Source organism: Acanthisitta chloris, unplaced genomic scaffold, assembly GCF_000695815.1.
Source record: "Acanthisitta chloris isolate BGI_N310 unplaced genomic scaffold, ASM69581v1 scaffold17664, whole genome shotgun sequence".
NCBI classification, from domain to species: Eukaryota; Metazoa; Chordata; class Aves; order Passeriformes; family Acanthisittidae; genus Acanthisitta; species Acanthisitta chloris.
The window spans coordinates 1-20,544 of record NW_008668973.1 but is presented as its reverse complement, the minus strand read 5'-3'; the positions used below and the strand labels follow the sequence as shown (position 1 = coordinate 20,544).

Genomic DNA, 20,544 nt, shown 5'->3' with positions numbered 1-20,544 from the left:
GAAAACAGGTAGTTCAAATCAAAGCCCAGTTCAAATGGCTTTCTCTTAATGGACCAGGATTCTTCTGCCTCACATTCACAAAGCACCTTAGTACCCCACATGCACTTCTACATTATGTCATAACCTGCAACATTAATTAAGATGAACAACAGAAACAGAATCTGGCCTTAAATAAAAGACAGTAAATCAGACCCATCAGCTAATTCAGATCTATCCTTTATGGTGTTTAAGTGCAAATGCAAGCCACATTTCTCTGGGATTTTGGAAAATACAAGTGCCAGCTTGCTCCATTTTGGTATCTCTATTTATCAGCCAAAGAGCCTCCCACCACCAAAGTTCTCACCACATTTCAATACTCTTCTTGAGAAAAGTAAATGAGGTTGATAAGAGGCAGGGACAAGCCAACATATAATAAAATAAAAAATAAAATCAAATAAAATCAAATAATAAAATGAAATAAAAAATAATAAAATAAAATCCAGTATTATTTATAGCAAATGGTAAATGAAATAGCTTACAGTGTGTTACCTTGTAAATGTAAGTGCTAAACTTTCTCAGCTCACAGAATTGGCAGAATCTTGTCAGCAACACAAAAAAATACCAGCAAACTCCTGCAGCACCTCAGGCATTCAGTAAGAACATCCTTGACCACTGAAGTTTAGTTAAATATGCACAATTTTATTTATTGAAGAGATTAGGACAAAAACATTAAACCAAATACATGACAAAGCACCAGAGGCAGTAAAACCCCACCATGCACATCACCAATCTTTCCTCCTATAAGGTACTTATAAAATAAAAAAAAAGTCCTTCTTGACACAGCACCATCTTCAGAGTGTAAAAACATTACTCCTTTATATTCTTAGTTACCAAAATAGAACCAAGGCAGGTCAGCTGCAGCTAGCTTTGTCTCTTGATAAAGAACTGTGAAACATCCTCTTGAGAGTGGGACCATAACTTTCCTGCAAGGCAGGCAAATAGCATCCATACGTCAAATGCCAAGTAGCTGTACGCACATGCCACATACTATAATTAAGCACAAATTCAAGTAACATTTACATACTACAGAGTCCACATGTACCTACCCAAAAAACATGACCACTTCACAAAACGTATACAGGCAGTAATATCAGAACAACTGAGGTACTGGAAACACAAATATTTATGCCAAGAGATTTCAATATCATACAGCAATATAAAAGCAGTAATAAAAACATTTGCCAGTCTAAATCAAATAAAGCTATCTAGAAAAAAAAAAAGAAGCTAAATAAAAAGTTATTTAGGGACAGAAATACCTGAACAGAAAAGAAGTGTGTTAACTACAGCATGTAACATGTCATCCCAAGTCAACCCGTAATTGAAGTACTGGCTTAATACATCACTACTGTGACATTTTCTTCAATAAATATAATAAGTCTTGACAATACAAAAGGTGCATATTACTGTGTATGTTTCAAGAGGAATATCTGTAATATAAATGTTCAGCTTATTAATACCCTCTTATTTCTTAGTCTGGACATAAACAAAAATCAAAACCAAACAATTCTTTTCCCAAGTTGAAAGGAATTCAAAGGAAAAAAAATAACAACCCACAATACTCTTCTTCAATAATAAAGAGCCCTCTATTTACATGTGGGCCAGTCAGTTAAGAAGAGATCGGTTCTCAGATAAAGACACGGTTTAAGGGCTTTCTGCCCTCTCTAGTCGTATACGTGCAGCATGGCAGATATGGAAGCCAGTATCTCATATCTTTTTTAAAAAAATTATAGTTTTCTCTTTTTTTTTTCCCCCTATTATAGCAGTAATGCATCTGGAAGTTCGAGTTATAATAGCTTCCTGCAACAAACCATTTGACACAAAACAGAACAGCCTGTTAAATGACAGTTACTTCCCCTTAAGGGAACAAAGCATTAAAATGTCATTTCCTGACAAGAATATTAAGTAGTTTATTTAGAAGAAATGAGTTGAAAATAGCTATCAAGAGACATGAACTGAAACTGTGTTTGTTTTTAGCACCCACTTTTCATGTCCGTCTTTGTGCACCTAATTTTTTTTTAATTAATCCCATTAATTATTAGACATCCGATTAAAAAAGTGTTAGCCAATTGTACTTTCCCTGAATAATGGCTGAAGTTAAATATCTAACAGTGCGATGCCAAGATGTGAGCTGAGGCAAAAAAGTTTCTATTTGTCGTGAGTTACCACTGTTTTTAATGGAACAGAAACAGGAGTGATACAGCTGCACCAGAATTGGCATGTGCAGTCTCCTTGGCTCCAAAAAGGTGAGAAGCTACAATTGCTCCATGCTGCCTTTTCTCCTCAAAATCAATCTAACCTGATAGCAAGCTCCCCCCGCCCCCCCAATCTGTCCCCATGCTACATTTGTTATATTAGCTCCTTGTGGAGGTTCCTTCTCAATCCAAGGACCTCTGAGTGTCTTTTGCTACCAAGCTAGGCTGATGCAGGATGTGATTTAACGCGGTCAGGAAGGGCTCCTTCATGTGTCCATCTCCAGGTTGTGTACCTTCTGAACACCAGTCTTTGTGCTCAGTTAAAGAATGGGTCCAAATCTTCTTCCATGTTGACATCAGGCACCAGCTGATCTGATACTTCCTTAGCACCATATCCTGAATTCGATACATTAAAATCTGTAGAAAACCATGGATGGTCCAGAATTTCCTGTGAAGTCAGCCTTTCTGATGGCTCCCGACGCAGTATGCTACGTATGAGGCATTTTGCCTTGGGGGATAGAGTTTCTGGAATGTTAAACTGCCCACGACGGATCTTGCTGAAGAGGGAACTAGGCTCAATGTCATGGAAAGGATAGCGTCCAACTAGCATGGTATAAAGCATGACACCTAGACTCCATACGTCCGCTGCTTTGCCAGAGTAGCTGCCATTTGTGTTCAAGATCTCTGGACTCACATAGGCTGGGCATCCATGCTTATCAGAAAGAGAGTCATCATTTCCTCTTAAAATATAAGCATCTTCTAGGCTTTCCAATTTCACTCTAGTCCTGCAGGGGAATAAAAACCAAAACCATCAAGGTAAGCAAACATCAAACACAGACTCCTGGCTGTCGCAATTATATGGTTATAACACTCATACTCTACAAAATTCGACAACCACAGAAATGAATCAGTTTAAAATCCCACTCACAGCAGTTGTTACAGATAATTGATACCACCTCTTCTATACTGGTTAGACATATTAAGAGATATATAAGGCATATCGATACACACAGCTATGAGATTTCAAATACAGTTATGTCCAGTAAACACATTAGTAAGGTCTTCAAAATATAAAAGGAACTGCCACATTCATATTTTTGGTTAATTTTACATAGACATGATTTCCAAAAGGAGACATAAACCTTAAAACATTTTCTGTGTCGACTGCACTATAATGTACCCATGTAGGACTCATGCCCAAATACAAACCCAGCCCTACCTGCACAAGGCTATTTTGACACCCTCATGCTGGCACCTTGTACCTGTAATTCTGCAAGGTTTAACAGGAATAAAATGGTCACTCTGCCCCAAATGATCCCTCTGACCAAGCAACATTTTTCTTTATCCCAGCATTAAGGAAGAGCAATTTTAACAGATTTCGGTCTTCACAAATAGGCCTTTATGCAAAGGGAGATCAGGTGAGCTGAATGCTGCCAAGATTAACAGGAAGCTTATCTACCCAGCCAAACCAAAGGAGCTCCTCAGATTGGAATGAACAGAGATGCTAGCAAAGGACTTGCAGAGAGATCACAGGGATGCTTTATCTAGACTGCAAACTCCTTCTGCCTGCAAAGTACCGTGAACTTGCCATTGTGCTGCAGTAATTATCTCTGCAAGGGAATTTTCTTCCCTTATGGGTATCACACAGGAGCAGAAAAAATGATGCAGAGCTGCATGTCATAACACTAGATGAACATAACCTCTTCTTCCTTTCAATTCTCACTGCTAGGTCTGTATGTTTAAAAATCTGTCCCCGTTGAAGGCATCCAAAGGATTGCCAATTACCCTTTAGACTATTTGCCAGCAATGAATGGTTTTGAGAACAGAATCACTAAAATGCAACAGGTATTGTCCAGTACCTTTGGATGGCAGAGCAACCTAGCAGGGGTGCAGACTTTCTTTTCAAGCTGGGATCATAAAACAACGTCGGGTATTACTGTCCTCATCCCCCAACCCCATCAGTCTCTTACAATCACACTTAGCCCTGTGTCACAGCCATGTTCCCAATACCACAGACATTCACAGGCAGGGACTGAACTTCATCCCAGAAAGCAGAACTCGTGTCTCTTGACTAAAGCACATCATTTAACAGGCATTAAAACAGACAAGGAGAGCCCTCTTTCTTAAATGTTTACTGAGGACAACACGGGCTTGAGCTGGAAGAGACATCTGGGCCAGCTCTGGCTTACACCTGGGTCCAGGGCAGCTCGGTCCAGCGTTCTTTGAACCAACAGAAGAGTATTTTACTCCGTGGAGTAGTCCAAAGGCAACTGTGCCATAAACTGCTATAACGACACTTGCACATTTTCAACAGCTAGAGACATTTACTAGTAAAGGTGAAAGCACCTCTGGCAACATGCCTCAAATGAGGAAGTCATAAATACAGAACTTGGAATACCTGGCTCCCAAGCACAGTGGCTCAAGACAGCTCCTTCTATCCTTAAACAGACCAGTGTTTGCTCCTCCAGTTCGATACTGATGGGCTTTGCCCAACACACCTGCTTCCTCATTAATTACCCACTGCCAGCCTAAAAGCACTTCTGGCCACAGACAACCCCCTCATTAGCACTCAAACAATACAGTAGCAATGCCTCAGAGGAAGCTGGCTGCTTCTACAATTACCAAGACCACTGCAATTTCCCTCTGTACACAGCTCAGAGGGTCCTCAACAGGAGAATAACTAGGGAAGAGTCCTTTCACGGTGCTCAGCTTCGACATGTTCCTGAACCTGCACAGCATAGGGAGAACGCAGAGGACAAAAGCCCAGAGGAAAAAAACATGCCAAGGAGGGCAGAGAACAGAGAGGAGGAAATGAAAGGGAAGGCAGGGACATGAGTTGTGGCTCCATTCGCATTGCCCACCTCAGTTTTTCCATAGAAAAGCATGTGTAGCAATAAAAGGGTGAGGCCAGCTACTCAAACATGCATTAAGTCACTGAACTGCCAGACAGGAAAGCATCAACTGACTCCTGCTAACTCACAGAAGCAGAAAACACACACAGGGAGTGGGGCAGAGAATGCTATTTATAAACAAGTTTCAGGAGGGAACTCACCCCCCACACACACTTGCCTGCCATCCCAGGGTAAACAGCACAGGAAAACGCTGTTTACTTTCCTATGTTATTTTACATTTATGTGACTTGCCAAAGAATTTAGAGAAACACTTCAATGAGAAGCTTTTATATTACATAAAATTATTGGAATTCCCTAATCTCTCATTTTCCACAATGGCTACAGCACAAAATCACGGAGAGCAGATTGCAAGGTATGTCAAAAAACTCATCTTTTCTACAACAGGAGAAATAATTTCTGGATAATAAAACAGAAGCAGCACATAAAGGCCATACCCATCTTGCTTTCCTTGCAAGGTGCTGCAGCCCCTGCACATGCTACAGTGGGTTTTGTTTAAGCAAGCAAATGGAACAACAGCTGGCCCTTATCTGCCTGCTCCTCCATAAGCTGTAGCGAAATGAAGCAAACACTCAAACCAGGTTTTTCATCCTGCTGAGCTGACAGGCTTTGAGGAAACAAAAGGTCTCAAATTAAACAAAAACACAACCTTCAGTCCTTCTCCTCCTCCCTTCTCCCCAGCCCTAGAAACCTCGACCAGAAACACCCTTGTGTTTCAGGTGCAAGTGGTGAAATGGCTCCTCTGTGACCAGGCAGTGCTCCACCACAGGTACAGCACACATTTCCCTTTCAAACATCAAGGTCTGCATCTCCTGAGCATGCACTGCCAGGTACGCAGCCTCAGTGTGACCTTCTCCTCTCCCAATTACCACTAGAAACAACTTGGGTGTTCTCAGTTTCATTTGCAAGATCCAGTGTCTTTGCAGTAGTTGACAACACATGCTTTCCATCCTTACAGCAAGGAGAGCACAGAAGTATGGGAACGGCTGGTCTGGCATGGTGGCTCACCCACTTGGCACCGCTGGTGATAGAAAGCACTCATGAGGTGTTTCTGCCAAGGGCCCTGGCTCAGTAGTGCCAGCACCCCTCACCACCAACCAGCACTGGGGCTGGGGAGACCCACTCCAGCCTGTTTTCACCAGTGACAGATGACTTTACTCAGCTCAGCCTCGCATACAGAACAGTCTGTATGGTACTACAACTGGGTATTGCACAGGTGTAAATGGCAAGTATCACTTCCTTTTTAACAGTCATTTCACGTTTTTTTCAGGCAATCAAAAAGGAGCAGCCTGGCTCAGGAGCTGCTATTTCCCAGCACACAGCACCCCATCACTGCAAAAAACAGCTTCCAGCTCTGGCTAGCCTTCCCTTCCTCCGCTTTTCAAGCACTGCCTAAAAGAGTTCTGTTTTCTGCAAGCCAGAGAGTTTGGGGACTTGTTGGTTTGCGATTTTTTTTTTTGGGAGGGGGCAGCGAGGAGTGTGGAGAAGAATGGGAAAGAAGGAAGTCTAAAGTCTAAAATACAGAGAAATGCAGAGACATGCTGAATGAGAAACAATCTCTCTCCCCCCCCACATGCTCTGTCAGAGAAAGCACTGAAATAAAATACCCCAGAAAAAGAATAAAAGCCAACAACAATAAAACAGACCTGAAAACTGCAAGTAGATTGTGAGAATACAGAACCTCCACAGCAAAGAGTGGGGAGTGCATACAGTTGCAGAGTAACTCAACAGCCCTAAATTTGGTATTTGGTAGGCAAGGGACAGATAAAACCAAACACAAGGAGGGGAAATCATAATCAACTTTGAAATGCCTCTCTTATCACAGAGCAGAAAAAAGGTCAAAGAAAAATAATTTTTTTAGAAGTCACATTTCTAAAAAACTCTAAGTCCCTAAATAATTAACTCACATCAGTCAACCAAAGGACCCCTACAAGAGAAAAAAGTTTTCCAAAAGCACCAACATTTGAGTTCGACAAATGGTTGCAACAAAATTAATCCCTGAAGTTCAAATGTAAGCTACTGTCATAGCTGGATGAGAATCACTTTGTACACGTACTGTAGGGGAACAAAGACTTTTGTCGAGGCTTACGTAATTACAGTACATAATTTCAAGTTTTAATGCAGACCCTGAATAAGCACTTGGAAAAAGAGCATTATGCATCTATCAGATCATTGATAAAACACTGCATTAGTCTAATGCATTAAAAAAAACCCAACCCTGAATCATGGCTATTTAAAAAGGGGAAGCTATTCTGCCTATGAATGCTTTCCCATTACTGGTGAATGAAACCACAGAAGTGCAATCAGAGGGCAGCAGCAGCACTCGGACGGGAAATGCGTCTTTGTCCCCATAGAAACCGTCAGGGAAGCCCGTGAAAAACAATACCACTCTGAGTTTCTTATCAATATGCCATTCATTACTTGACTGCATTCAGACTTTGCTCTTCAGTAATGTAACAAAACCTAATCAATTAAACGTCTTCCAGAAGATTCTTCAATGCAACCTCCTGAGTTAGCACCCGTCTCTGGCTTTGTTGCACATCCTACACTTCTTTTCCGACTGATTCGTATTATTCATCCCTGCAGAGCTTAGAGACTACTGGCAAACTGCTATCCTGCCTTTTGACACCAAAGCCAGGGCTGTAAGAACCCAGCATTCACACTTGCTCTCCAAAAGCAAACATAATTTCCATACCAAAATCAGTGGAATTATTCAGAGGGATCTAAGCTCATAAGGCAGGAGAAAAAAAAATAAATCTGGAACATTTAAAGCAGAAATACCAACCGACAGGCTGAGTGCTTCAGAGGAAAATACCTCCACTGCAGTGAGTAATCAGTCAGTAGTAAAGAAGCCTGTGCCAGAATCAGTGAAAGCAGTTGCTTCCAGTCTGTCCCCAAAGCCATCTGTATGAGAAGTAACACCTGAACAACAGCTGAGCCACCATTTCCATTTTGGGAATACTAACTGCAGGCCAGACCCACAGTTTTTGCACAGCAACGCTCCCCAGATACATCCAGATCATCTGCTTTGGAAGGAAATTGAAGGAGCCATCCTGCTACAGTCACTGCAGATGCACCATTCACTTGTTACTCAGTCTGGGTCAAATTAGATGATCCAAATTTACAGATTCTATGCAGCAGACTCCAGAGATCAGGAACAATCATCACTGCCACTTGAATGGCCATTTTCTTCATATGATTGCAGGTGAATAAAAAATGGCAATTTCTAAAGGTGCCTCACAATATTCCCCTTACACGTAAAAAGTGAAGGCACCCAAGCGATGTTATATTTCAACATTACTCTGACTGAGGCCAGGATAGCCCTTCCCTAGGTAGAGGCACTCAAGCCATTAACTGCCCAGCAGATCAGGGATTGCTCCTATGTGGCCAATAATTTACAGGTCATTTAATCGAGGTCAGTTGCTCACACCCCATCATGAAGATGAGCTGAGCATGCATGGAATTAGTCACAAGGAGGCAAAAAAAAAACCAAAAGGAAAGCTTGACATTTGAAACAGTTATCTGTTGCTAATTGATTTTTTTAACTAAGGGAATCTCTCCTAAATAATGCAGAAGTAGGCTGCCACCATGGAGCCAGTGAGACAGGGAAGGCAGCTAACGAATACCCAGGCAGATGATTTGCAGCTTGGTGCAAAGACTCATTCTGAACTCACAACTACCTGATCTCCTCTGGGGGCAGTAAGGCACACAGGATCAGAGGGGAAATGTTATGCCATCCATTTAAATCCTGCTCCGTTCACCAAAAGATCCCTTTCCAGTGCATAACAGCACAGAGCATGACAGTTCACTGCACAACATCCTACACAACTTCAGGGAAGAAAAAAACCTAAACTCTGCACAAAGGCTGTCAGACAGTCTCCTGCATAATGAAACAGACTCAAGGATATGTTTTGAAAGACAATTGGGACTTGCAGGCAGCACAGGTTCACAGGATGAACCTTTTTTCTAAGGGAAGATTCCCTCACTGGTACTTCCGCAGAATGAGGAAGCCTTTAAAAATTACATCTCCCCCACCCTTCCTCCACAGGGATGTCACCAGCACGCTCAGCCCTGCCTGGACCCTCTTCTGGACACGCAGGTCCCAGGAACTTAGGGCTTTTAACTTGTTTTAAGCTGGCTTTCTTTTCCTACAGAATTCCTCTTAAAAAACGCTCTGACACACCTCCAGGAAGGGCTGGTGCCCCAAAGACCTCAGCTTTAGAACACTCAAATAGGACTGCTGGGAATGGCCTATCCTGTATGCCATGTACTGCGTTTCTTCCATGCCCTGACCATCTAAGGAGAAAACATATTCCCCAGAAAGTAGATAGGTATTGATGCATTTGTTGGGGTGTGGGCTCTAAAATCCAATGCAGACCCTTTCCCAGAGGAGCTCAGTTACAATACTCTGAGCAGTCCATGATTTGATACGCATCTGGCTCAGGGCAGTTACTTCACCACCTTACTTTGATCTTTTTAGTTCGCATTGAAGATCAGAGTTTTAAAAAGCTCTGCTGTCAACTATATGCTCTGTTCACCATCTTTTCAAGGTCTCTTCATATGACACATGGTGAAGCTCCACAGGGAAAGGAGACCCCAATTTTATTTTGTTAACATAACTGCATGTTGTGAGATCAGCCCTGCACTTTCAGAGCCTGTGATGGGTGCTCAGCATCTTTAAGATACAGCCATACCATTATTTCTCAAATCCCACCAAAAACCTGTTTATGTATCTGCACACGTGTCTCCAATACATGTCTACCAGCAGCTGCTTAAGACTAAATACGTCCCAGGTTGGCTCCTGTTTACAATCTCCACCTACCTTTCCTCTCCCTCCCAAGTCTGAAGTAATCTCCCAGTGTCATAACAAGGACAAATAGAAGGGACGGCAGAGAAGAATTTCACCATGACAGTCCACTGTTGTAATGGCTACCTGGGGTCCTGTTTCCCTTTCTCACCCTCAGCACAAACATCCACAGTCTCTACTGAAAAGTCAACATGGAGTATTTTGCACCAAGTCTATGGATGGAGGTTTTCAAGTCTTCAGAATGACCAACTGTTGGACTCAATGAATTATGTCCTATGACACATCTACTTCCAGGGACTGCAAAGGACCTGTCATCAAAGAGATCAACCCTATGATAGACATCTCAGGACAGGCACCCAACCATTACTGGCATGATTGCCAACACACAATACTGCATGCAGCCTGGACAGACAGAGCGAAGAAGACAAGACAAGGCTCAACTATGAGCTGAATACCAAAGGATAGCACAGTCCAGGGGTAAAACCTCTTACAAACTCCAGAGCTCTTGCCACACAAGGTCAGGGCCTTGAGCTGACACAACATCCATTGGAGCTCCCATTCTCATCCCAGGGCCAGCCAAATTTTCCCTGGCTTCTGCTTTAATTTATAACCTTAGGTGCAGCACAGCCTCTATGACTATCTATGCCCTCAGGGGGCGATTTAAGCATTTCACAGTGCTGGTGTGACCTTCGACATCTGCAGACAGCCTCCCTCTTGCACTCTGTTTGCAAGGACACCACACACCCAACAAATCCAAAGTGTGCTGCTCCCAGGAACATCATGAGAAAACAGACTTAGTAATCAAACCACATAAAGGCAAAAGGGGGTACAAGCCCTTCTGTGGAAAACAGTTGTGCAAACCACTTCTATCCTAAGCCTTCTACCCTAAGCAGAGATTTGCTGCTTGTGAAGAAATCTGCCCTCCTCCCCATATTCTAGGAATAGTAACTTCTGGTTTGAAACCTGACCTGTGATTCTCCACTACTGGAGAACTTGTGCTCTTTGGTCCTGTGGCCCCATTCAGGATAGAGTAAAGTGTTTAAATGACAAAACAGATGAAGACTGTTTTTATTTCTAAATCTTCCGGTATTTAAAGAGTACTCCTACATTGTTTGATTTTCGTCCACTTTTAGGACTCTCTTTCTAGGACTCAGAGAAAGCATTAACTTACCTGTTCTCAATGGAATTGTAAGGAAAACAGCAAGTTCTAACACCATAGCAAAAAAGCTGCTGACCACTTTACAATTTGACAAATGCTGGAGGAAACTCACTACTAACTATTAGAAAATGAAAGGTCTACATGAAAAAAGGTTGCTATATGCATTCTGTATTTTTTGTGGCATCAGGTTTGTATCATGAGGATTGCAAACAACATAACTAGGTCACCTTAAAGCATTGTCTACTCAAAGCTGAGAAATTCTAGAGGAAAAAAAGAAAAAAAATAATCTAAGAGAACCAAGTAAATATCTCATGCTAACACAGGCTTTCTAAATTAGTGTATTGTACTGGCTGTATTCCCCTGGCACAGAGCAAAATGTGTCAAATTCTATTTATTTTTACTGAATCCCACCTGCCTCGTATTTACTCAAAGAATACAAGAAAATTACAATATCTAAATACCAAAATTATTTTAATTTTCCCTTCAACAAGTATGATGAATGTACAAGGTCTTTAAGCTTCAAATATTACGACAGCTAATATTTTAATATAATTAAAGGCTTAAAAACGCACTAAAGAAATTAATAATTCCCTGACAGGAGAAATGTTCTTGTATTAAGCAAACCATTGAAACAGCCAGCACTGAAACACTTTATTTAATTCTGAGATCTTTGAGGTGGCTCTTTCTCACAGCATCTGCTATGTATCAGACTGATGAACTGCTTTATTAGCTATATACTGTGTAGCTATATATATTATTTTCAGCACAACCAAAAAAAGCGTGTTCTCCAACACCATTACAGGACCCCAGCTAGGAGAAGGGCACGGTTACTCTGCCCAAGGGCCTACTACAAGGACAGGCTGAACATGGAAAAACGGTAAATACCATGCCATGAACACGGCAAAAACAATCAAAAGCAACAGCCCCACAACATCAACAATGAGCTGGCTTAAATACCCAGGACAAAATATAATTAACATCTTGGACAGAAGCAGAAAACATACAAGATCATATGTTTTATCATCTCCGCTTGGATTCAAGTTGTATTTTGAAGTCTAAGGGCACAATTTTTGAAGTATGCAAGAATCTTACAGGTACTTCAGAATGTCTGTTGAGACTCAGCATGGCAAGTCAGGGTTTTCCATATTTTCAGTGTTCTGGAAGCCACTGCCCTCATTTAATGGATGTACTGCTGCTTGCTAACCCAGTCTTACAAAACCTTTCCAGCCATGCCATAATGTCTTACAATTTCTGCTTCATCAAATTCAGCTGCAGAAATTTCAATACTAGAAGACTGCCTATTTCGTCTATAGTTTACAAAGGGATCCACAGACACACTTCCCACTAAAAATGCAACCCCCCAACCTTTTATACAAAACAAAGAACCTATGTGGCAGGAGCACATGTAATTTTCATGGAATGCAATTTACCGTATCTACAGACTTCCTGCAGTTCAGGATTTATAAAAGCTATACATTACATTGAAACACAGACAAATTGGGTTTTTTTTGTTTTCACACCAGAATTTAAGTTCATTTTAAGTGCTGATGTACTCACATGCAGTAGCATAACATACCACCACAGTTTGTCTTGGATTTAGCACATTAAGAGAATGTCACTGGTTAAGATTAGGACCCCTATAAAATACCCAATGCTACTAGTCTCCAACAGTACTTTATTCCATCTTCTTACCTCCCAGTTCATTACAAACATCCCAAGGCACTGCCATTTGCAACATCCAAATAGCATGCATTCTTAGCAGTGACATCAGTAGGAACAAAGAGCACTCACATAGCTGCTAGATCAGGAGCCTGAATCTTTGCAAATTCCAGCTGTAATTTAGATAATAGGAATGGGGTAGAAAGAGTTTCAACACTGTATGCACCCGCATGAAAATCTGCAGGAGCTCTGTCTTCATATCAAACTACTAGGATATCATTAGGATCAATAAAAAGAAATGTACTAAGAAATGCTTTAATTGATTTTTCTTTTTTAAACAAATGGAACTGCTTCCATATATCCTTCACATTCCCTCTGGCTCCTCCAGTCTGGCAGCTCTCAGCTAAGAGCAGACAAGCATCTTACTAAAAAAAAAAGCAGCGAGTTTTCCATTCATGTGTTGCCTGCATGCTGGATTTCCCATGTTTTCTTCTACCAAAATAAAAGCTGTGAGAGTCTTCAAGAAGAGAATGTTTCAAAGTGGTACATACTTAAAGTGAACTGCAGAAAAACAGCCTTGAAGAAATAAGAAAATAACTACTAAGAAAGAGCTTCACTGAAGCCAGTGACACACAGCAGCGGAGCTCACACGTATTTCTCAAAACTTCATTTTTATCTCTTTTCTCCCTCCTTGGTTCATTACCAGCACAAAAGAGCAAGGGAAGGTGCAGAACCCATCTCCTAGGCACTGCTGCTGACGGCAGCTCCTGAAGAGCAGGCTGCTCAGCATCCTGCATACTGAGGGCATCCTCACCAGCAGCCTCAAGGCGACACAAGCTTGGAGGGGTGCAACCAGCACACAACCCTGTGAACTCAGAAGGGCTAGAAAGATTTTTCAGCCTAAATATAGCAGCAGATTGAAAGTGATGACTGATTACAGTCTGATGATCAGAGCATGTGAAAAAAGGCAGTCGCTGCTGTTTGGTTCTATTTCTATCTCACACTATTTCATCTCTGTTTATTTAGCAGAGAAAAGATTACAATACCTCTCTACTTACAAATCAACATTACATCCAGAAGAAAACCACATTATGATTATCTTTAAAATACCAGCAAATCCTATTTGACCTTCAAAGTGAATTGTATAATTAGAAGACAATGTTCAAAAGTAAGTAACTGTGATTTTGCAGATGACAGTTACGTTTAAAACATTCATAAAAACCAACACTGCTATTATAGTACGCACCACTCTTCTTGGGTGGCTAAAGGATTTGGCCCTGTGCCTCATGTTGCATTCAGTTCCTAGTAAGCAGCAGGGTAGGAGTTCAACAGTATTCAGCACGGGCCCACGTCTGTTCCCACTGCACCGCTCTGAGCTCAGGCTGCCTTCCCTTGGAAGAGCTTTTCCAAGTCCTGTTCTTTATGCAAAAAAAAAATCACACAAATCTACATATATCCCCAGGAAAAAAAACCCAAAACACTTCAACTTTAGGACATTATCAGCTACAACAGAAAACAATCCCTCTCTCACCTATTTTGTACAACTTTCCTTCTTATCTGCATAGAGGTCCTTATAATGGTGCTTAATTATTAAACCGGGAGTGAAAGTTGTGAAAGTACAGTTTACATCTATTTGCTCTGCATTCCTCTATGAATGGACATTAAACCAGTTTCATTAGTCTTTTTTATCTGAAAAGGAACAAAGGGTAATTATATATACTGGGGCTGCAGAAAAAAAAAAAGAATAGCTATTTGAATCATATGAACTGAATTAAGATGTGAAAATACGTCTTTTATTTTTCAGTCCGTAAATAGATTAAAAGGAGAAGTCTATTTTGCAAAACTCAGTTTGCAATAAAATTTAAGTAGAGAATATTTAAACAGGATAGATGATTGTCATTTTTATTTTAAGGCTGGGAACTTCTCTTTCCTGACTGAACTGTGTATTAAGTTTTTTCTAATTCTTAGATGACAGACTTCCTGAGCCTGTAGAAAACTGAAGTGCCTTGGCTGTTGCTTATAACTTACCCAAACAGCCCCAAATGGAATTGATATGCACTTGTTATTTTTAATACAACTCTCCCAAACATCCATTTCACTCTGCAGCAGTTTGAACAAGTTTTCTGACAACTTCTATGAATAATTAAAAGCGCAAAGCACCTTCCCATCCTGTGTCAAGATATGAAGAAGCACAAAGGCAGGCTCTGTCCCCACTTAGTTTCTTTTTTGTAATGGTCATCTTCCGACTTAATCCCTCTGTGAAAGCCTGACATTGCCCTGGCAGCATTTATTACTCTAATGCCTTACATGGAAATTGCAAGCAAATTCATCATGCAAGATAAAGAAAACTGATAACCACAAGGAAAGAGATAGGAAGCTTCCACAGGTAGAACAGTATAGCTATAACTCCAGATCAGAAATAGCACTTCAACTATATACCCAAGAGTAGCCAGTCTTATTTTTTTCCGATCTTCCCACACTACTCCTCCAAATCATTCACCACCCAATTATTGACAGGAGTATGTGCAGGGAGGAGATAATACTGAGAGGGAAAAGAAAAAAAGGAAAAAAAAAAGGTAGTTCCTCAAGTACCACAACAAGAGACACTATAAAGGAGCATCCACAGAGCAAGGCAGTTTTAGTCTTAGTATGATTACTGACCACATAATACTCTTGGAAGCAGCCTCCAGACCCTTCCAGCATGGAAAACAAGAAGCTGTGCTCAAAGCAGTCCTACAAAAACCATTTGACTGTTCTTCCTCTTCATGCCTCCTCACTGGAATGAGCCATTTCAGTCCCCAATCCTCTTTAACAGAATGGATCTTATGCCTCTTTCCTCTTTTAACACCAGCAGCACTTAGGATAGCGCAGTCCTTACACCATTCAGAGCCTTCCTTCAGGAAACTACTTCTCCAGGCAGAGATGCAGAGGCCAAGCACCAATGCAAGCTGCACTCTATACTTATTTTACTCCAAATCCTAGGCCAGAAACTAAAATGCACATCCATTCCGTGACCAGGTTGCAGAGGGAAATAAAGTGTACCACAAATGAATAGTACAGTGACAACGAAGGGCACAATGTCCTGCAGCTCTGAATACCTGACTTCAGGCACCCTCACCTGTAAAGTAAGGGAGACTCTTACCTTTCTTCATCCTTGAAAATAAACTTTCGCAGCTTGAGATCTCGCAGTACCAGTCCACCATCATGGCAGTGTGCAACAGCGGAAGCTATTTGATAGAAGAGTTTGGCTGCCTCCTCTTCTTTAAGCTTCTTGCAGGTACGAACAAATGAATGCATGTCCCCATAGCTCCTTTCGAAGAACACATACGCTTTTGTCTCCCCAAGAATTATTTCAGTAATTTGGTTGATATTTTTATGCGCAGGCAGACAAAAACATGGTGCTAATAACTCCTGGTAGCAGCCAATATCAAACACCTGCAGGAACAATGACAGTAAAACCAGGGTTAGTGACATGAAGGACAGTGAAGTAATGGTATATCTAATTTTGTTAACAGAAACATCTCTAAGTACAATTTATGCTGCTGCTGAAGCTGCACCAATGTAAACAGGATGTCACAAGCTCACGGCATTGAGGACAAGACAAAACAGACCGTACAACCCCACACAGAAGATACGTGTAACCTTGACAGGAAAGGCTAGTCTTCAAAACTAGTAGCAAAAATAGTTTCATTAGCTAACAGCTGATCAAATTTAGAATGTAATCTAAATTAAGCTGTGAAGACCACTGATGTGTAAGGGCAGTACTCAGAAAGAAACACATTTATCTTCTATTTTCCATCCAAACAAACTCACAGAAAATACAGCCAGTAGCTTTGTATTGAGAGAAGCTGTCACATTAAATCCACCCTGATACACATGCCTGCCTCTCTTGATTTTATTAACCCATTAAAGCCTTAAGGATTTTCAGGTTTAAAATATCATCTATTGCTATTCCTGTTTACTTCCTGTCTTTCTTTCATCTCTGACAAACAGCAAAGTCACTTTCACTTTCCAAGTCTCAGTTCCACAATGGCTGTTTATAAGATCAGAAGGACAAGCCGGGAAATAGCTCTGCCTGTTGGAGCGCAGACAAATACCCTTCAAAAGGCAAAGACAAAACCACCCTGAACTCTCTGCATTTCAATCAAGTGCTCCATTAAAAGCAGAGTGTTCCTTTACTACTAAGTGTGTTATCACTGATCTTATGAATGAGCTGTAAGAATTAAAAAAGCTGCTGGGAAACTCAAATATAAAAAGTTACTATAATCTAGTGATGACGAATGAATCAGTATTTGAGTCAATTGAGAAAAGACCACATAACAAGAAAATGAAAGACTTCATTGAGAGTAACAGAAGTCATTGTGCTAAAAGAGACTACGAGCAAAGTATTGATAGGAGTGATTTTTAATTTTACCAGCTCCTGAGGACTACAAAGCAAGGGATTAGGATTTCCACCAGCATAAAAACTCAAGTAATATGTAACTTACTCATGGGTGTTTTGTTATTTGGGTAAAAAGACTTTAAGGTAGTTATGTGTCCTTTGAATAAAACACAAAAATTATGAGCTGGTATAGGTCTCTAATCACTGTTTTAAACTGCAACTGTTTTTTTTCCTTTCTGTATTCTAGTATTTGTATTCCAATAGCAGGTATTTGTATCCACTCCAAGGAGCAAATCTCTCCCTGCTTTCCCAAAATCTTTAAACAGCTTTCAAAATTGAGTGAAAGAGACACAGTTCAATCAAAATTTACCTGAGGCTTCAAAACCCAAGTCATTTAATGCTTCAGAGCACAATCCTAACAACTCCTTCCATAGGAAAGGACCCAAACCCCAAGAAACTAGGGCACCCCTCCTCACCTCATACCTGTGCTGTCATACTCTGGCACAAGGGAAAACAACCTTCAAGGCAGGCTGCCAAACAGACCCAGCAGATTTTATGGGGGGGGGGGGGGGGGGAGGATTAGCACCGAGGCATTCTGGTGACATGGTGCGCCAGGGAAGCAGAACTGGGGCGGGGAGGGGGTGTTGCTAAAATCCCTGGTGTGTAATTCATTCCAGAGAAGAATTCATTGACATTTGGATCTCAAAACTCGTAACTACTACATTGCAAGTGAATGGCTCTTCTACAAAGAAGCTGCTATACAATAAAATTTAAGCAGGACCATTCGCATAGCTCAAACCTTCATGTGAAAAAAAAAAACCCTTTCCAGAATTCTCTCATAACCAGATTATCCTCACGTAAATTAGTTACATTTTGTGGTCCTCAGTCTATGTTAAATAAGTAGTTCTGGTACCAGCACTGTGTTTGAAAGAGGGGAGATGGGAAGCACTATCATACTGCTACAGTCTCAAATACCTTTTATAAAGGGCTTCTTTGTATCCCAGCTTCTAAGATCCCTGGCCTCAATTCAGCAAATGTCCAGCAAGCTACAGTTTGATTTAGTTCTCACTGTGAATTGGAAGTGAGAAGTTACCATTGTTTGGATGCCACAGAGCCTTGAAGCAAATAACGGCATCTGTACAGTCAGTGGGTGCAGCCAAATGAATCCTGAGAATTATCAGTATGTGTCTGTTATCCAACCCAATGTTTCTGCAAGCAACCTCTAAGAGCATCTTCAGTAAGATACCAGAGAGCAGGTCTCTTTGCTGGAAGGCTACTTGACAAATAGTTGTCATGATACTGCAGGCATTTTGAAGCACGCATTAAATTAAGCCGAGCTCAGGACTGACAACTGTGTATTCACAAACTAGCAATTCAGACTAAGATCATATTTTTGGAGCACAGCTACCAGTGCCTCACATATATGGAAAAGCTGATACTATTCAAATGTCAGGATCAGCTAAAAAACATACATCTTAAAGGGAAGGGAAAAAAATAACAGTCCATGCTTTGTGAGCTGTAGTTATGCTGCTCATATTGTTATCAAAACAGTGCCTTAATCCCGCAAACCAAACAGGAAACAAAGAAGCGCATAGCCCCCGCTTCACCACTCGCTATGCAAGTTCACCTAGAATTTCATGCAGAGCAGCAGCTTTGTGGGATCGGTTTATTTCATGAAAAGATGCCAACGTCCTAGAGTGCAGCACTGTACTACTGCATCGAGCTGGGCTTTCATTCTCGAAATTCTCATGTTCCGTTTCAGTTTAGTAACAAAGCATTCAGTTCAGCATGCAATATTAGTCCACTGCAAAGTCACGGGCCTTTTCTCCCCTAAATAATCACACGAAGTCCTAGGTTGCTGCAACATCAGGTTTTATAACTCAGTAAGCATATTTAAACTGCATTTGGAACCCCCATCTTTGAAACCAGCAAGCATCAGCAATTATTTCCACTTCTCTGCTACAGGCTAGTCCATAAGTTTTTATGAATCAAGTAAGAGAAAGTATGAAACAATCAGTAATACTATTATTAATCCTTGGAATACTAGTAAGCTAGAATACATCTACTTTTTCATCTCGCGTTTAGTTCCACACTAGAAATATGTCAAATGGCACAATTCCATGTTCTGGGAACAATACAAACACTGCAGCATGTGTTGCAAGGTTTCAATTTGCTACGTAGTTATAAAAACTACTGCCTCAGTTTGCTGGGCGTAAGTCCATCTCACTAGAGACAATGAGAATCACAATTTGGGAACAAAGGAAAATATTCCCTCAACTAGAAGTGTAAAAAACATCCCTCCGCAGATGTGCACGTATGTATGTTTCTTCTTCCCGCAGCTCACCTCTGAATAGCAGGAGCAAACTGGGAGGAGGCAGAGAAAAGCCGGCAGGCTACAAAGAGTGGGATAGCTATTTTGTCTGCGCTTCTAAAAACCGTAGGAGTGCAGGTTTTATTCTTGCTCAGTTCTGCAATGGGGGAGGAGGATGCTGTTTGCAAACAACCTCCATCGTCAGGGAGCTCAGGCTGATTAATTACATGCGAATTTAATTTAAAATAATCACTTTTAAGACAACGCTGATGGCAATCTCCTGACCCAACCTCCCCACCCCCGCCTTCTCCATCCTCTTCCGTACCCCAACGCACAGAATCGGGGGCAGGAGAAATCGAGGAAGCCAGCAGGTCCCAACACCTTAAAATTAGCTGGGAATTCCCTACTCCATTTTGAAAAGTGAGGCTGGGCAAGATGAGGCTTTCTCCTCATCTGAACTCACGTTAAGACCTACTTCAAGAACAGCTCTTTCCAGAACAATATCCCCCGGGTAGAAGGCAGAGCTGGCGCCGGGCCACCGCTATAACGTGGCCATTGTCTGGAGAGAGGGAAAAGTTACAGGATGAGCCTTTAATCCTGTCTCCCTGCCTTTTGTTTCTCCGCCGTTCCGTAACGGAGGTGCACGGCCGTGCTCGCCCTCCTGCGAGACACGGTAAACCCACGCGCGACAGCGGCGAACCCGGGGGAGAATAAGGAGAGGCATTACCTTGCAAACCAGTTCCTCGCCGCTGTGCAGATGTACGGCTCGGAAAACGTGGTCTCCCTCGAGAGGCTCCAACAATAAGTATTTCCCGATGCAAGAAACGCAATGCGACAAGTTCGGGGTCTCCGGCGGGCTCGGTGAGCCTAGATTCGGGCTAAAACTCTGGCTTGGCTCGATGGACCGTATGGACGAGAGCTCCTCAAAATCCTGGGTTTTATTCCGCGGTCTCCCATATCGTGCTATCGTGATAGGGGTTGACCTTTGTATGTTCATGAGTATGGAGAAGACCAGGCGAGACGCGGCACCGGAGCCCTGGCGCGGAGCGCGGTCCCTCGCCCGTCCAGCTGCAGCTGCCTTTGTGTG

At 41.7% G+C, this 20,544-nt stretch overlaps 1 protein-coding gene across 1 annotated transcript; it reads right to left on the bottom strand.

The window, feature by feature from the left end:
• Positions 1-657: 657 nt before the first annotated feature.
• Positions 658-20,538, bottom strand: TRIB2 (tribbles pseudokinase 2). The gene is made up of 3 exons (XM_009073151.1): positions 20,185-20,538; positions 15,908-16,200; positions 658-3,016 (listed from the first exon to the last, which is right to left on the bottom strand). Exons 1-3 carry the CDS (start codon positions 20,452-20,454, stop codon positions 2,548-2,550), a joined length of 1,032 nt encoding a protein of 343 aa, XP_009071399.1. The 5' UTR covers positions 20,455-20,538; the 3' UTR covers positions 658-2,547.
• Between the last annotated feature and the right edge of the window lie 6 nt (positions 20,539-20,544).

Bases quoted from the DNA above. Each gene is read 5' to 3' on its own strand.
- TRIB2 (XM_009073151.1), bottom strand. From the start codon at position 20,454: ATGAACATACAAAGGTCAACCCCTATCACGATAGCACGATATGGGAGA. The intron at 16,201-20,184 runs GTAATGCCTCTC...TTGTTCCTGCAG, and splicing joins GCGAGGAACTGGTTTGCAAG to GTGTTTGATATTGGCTGCTA. The intron at 3,017-15,907 runs GTAAGAGTCTCC...ATTCCCCTGCAG, and splicing joins ATTTTCAAGGATGAAGAAAG to GACTAGAGTGAAATTGGAAA.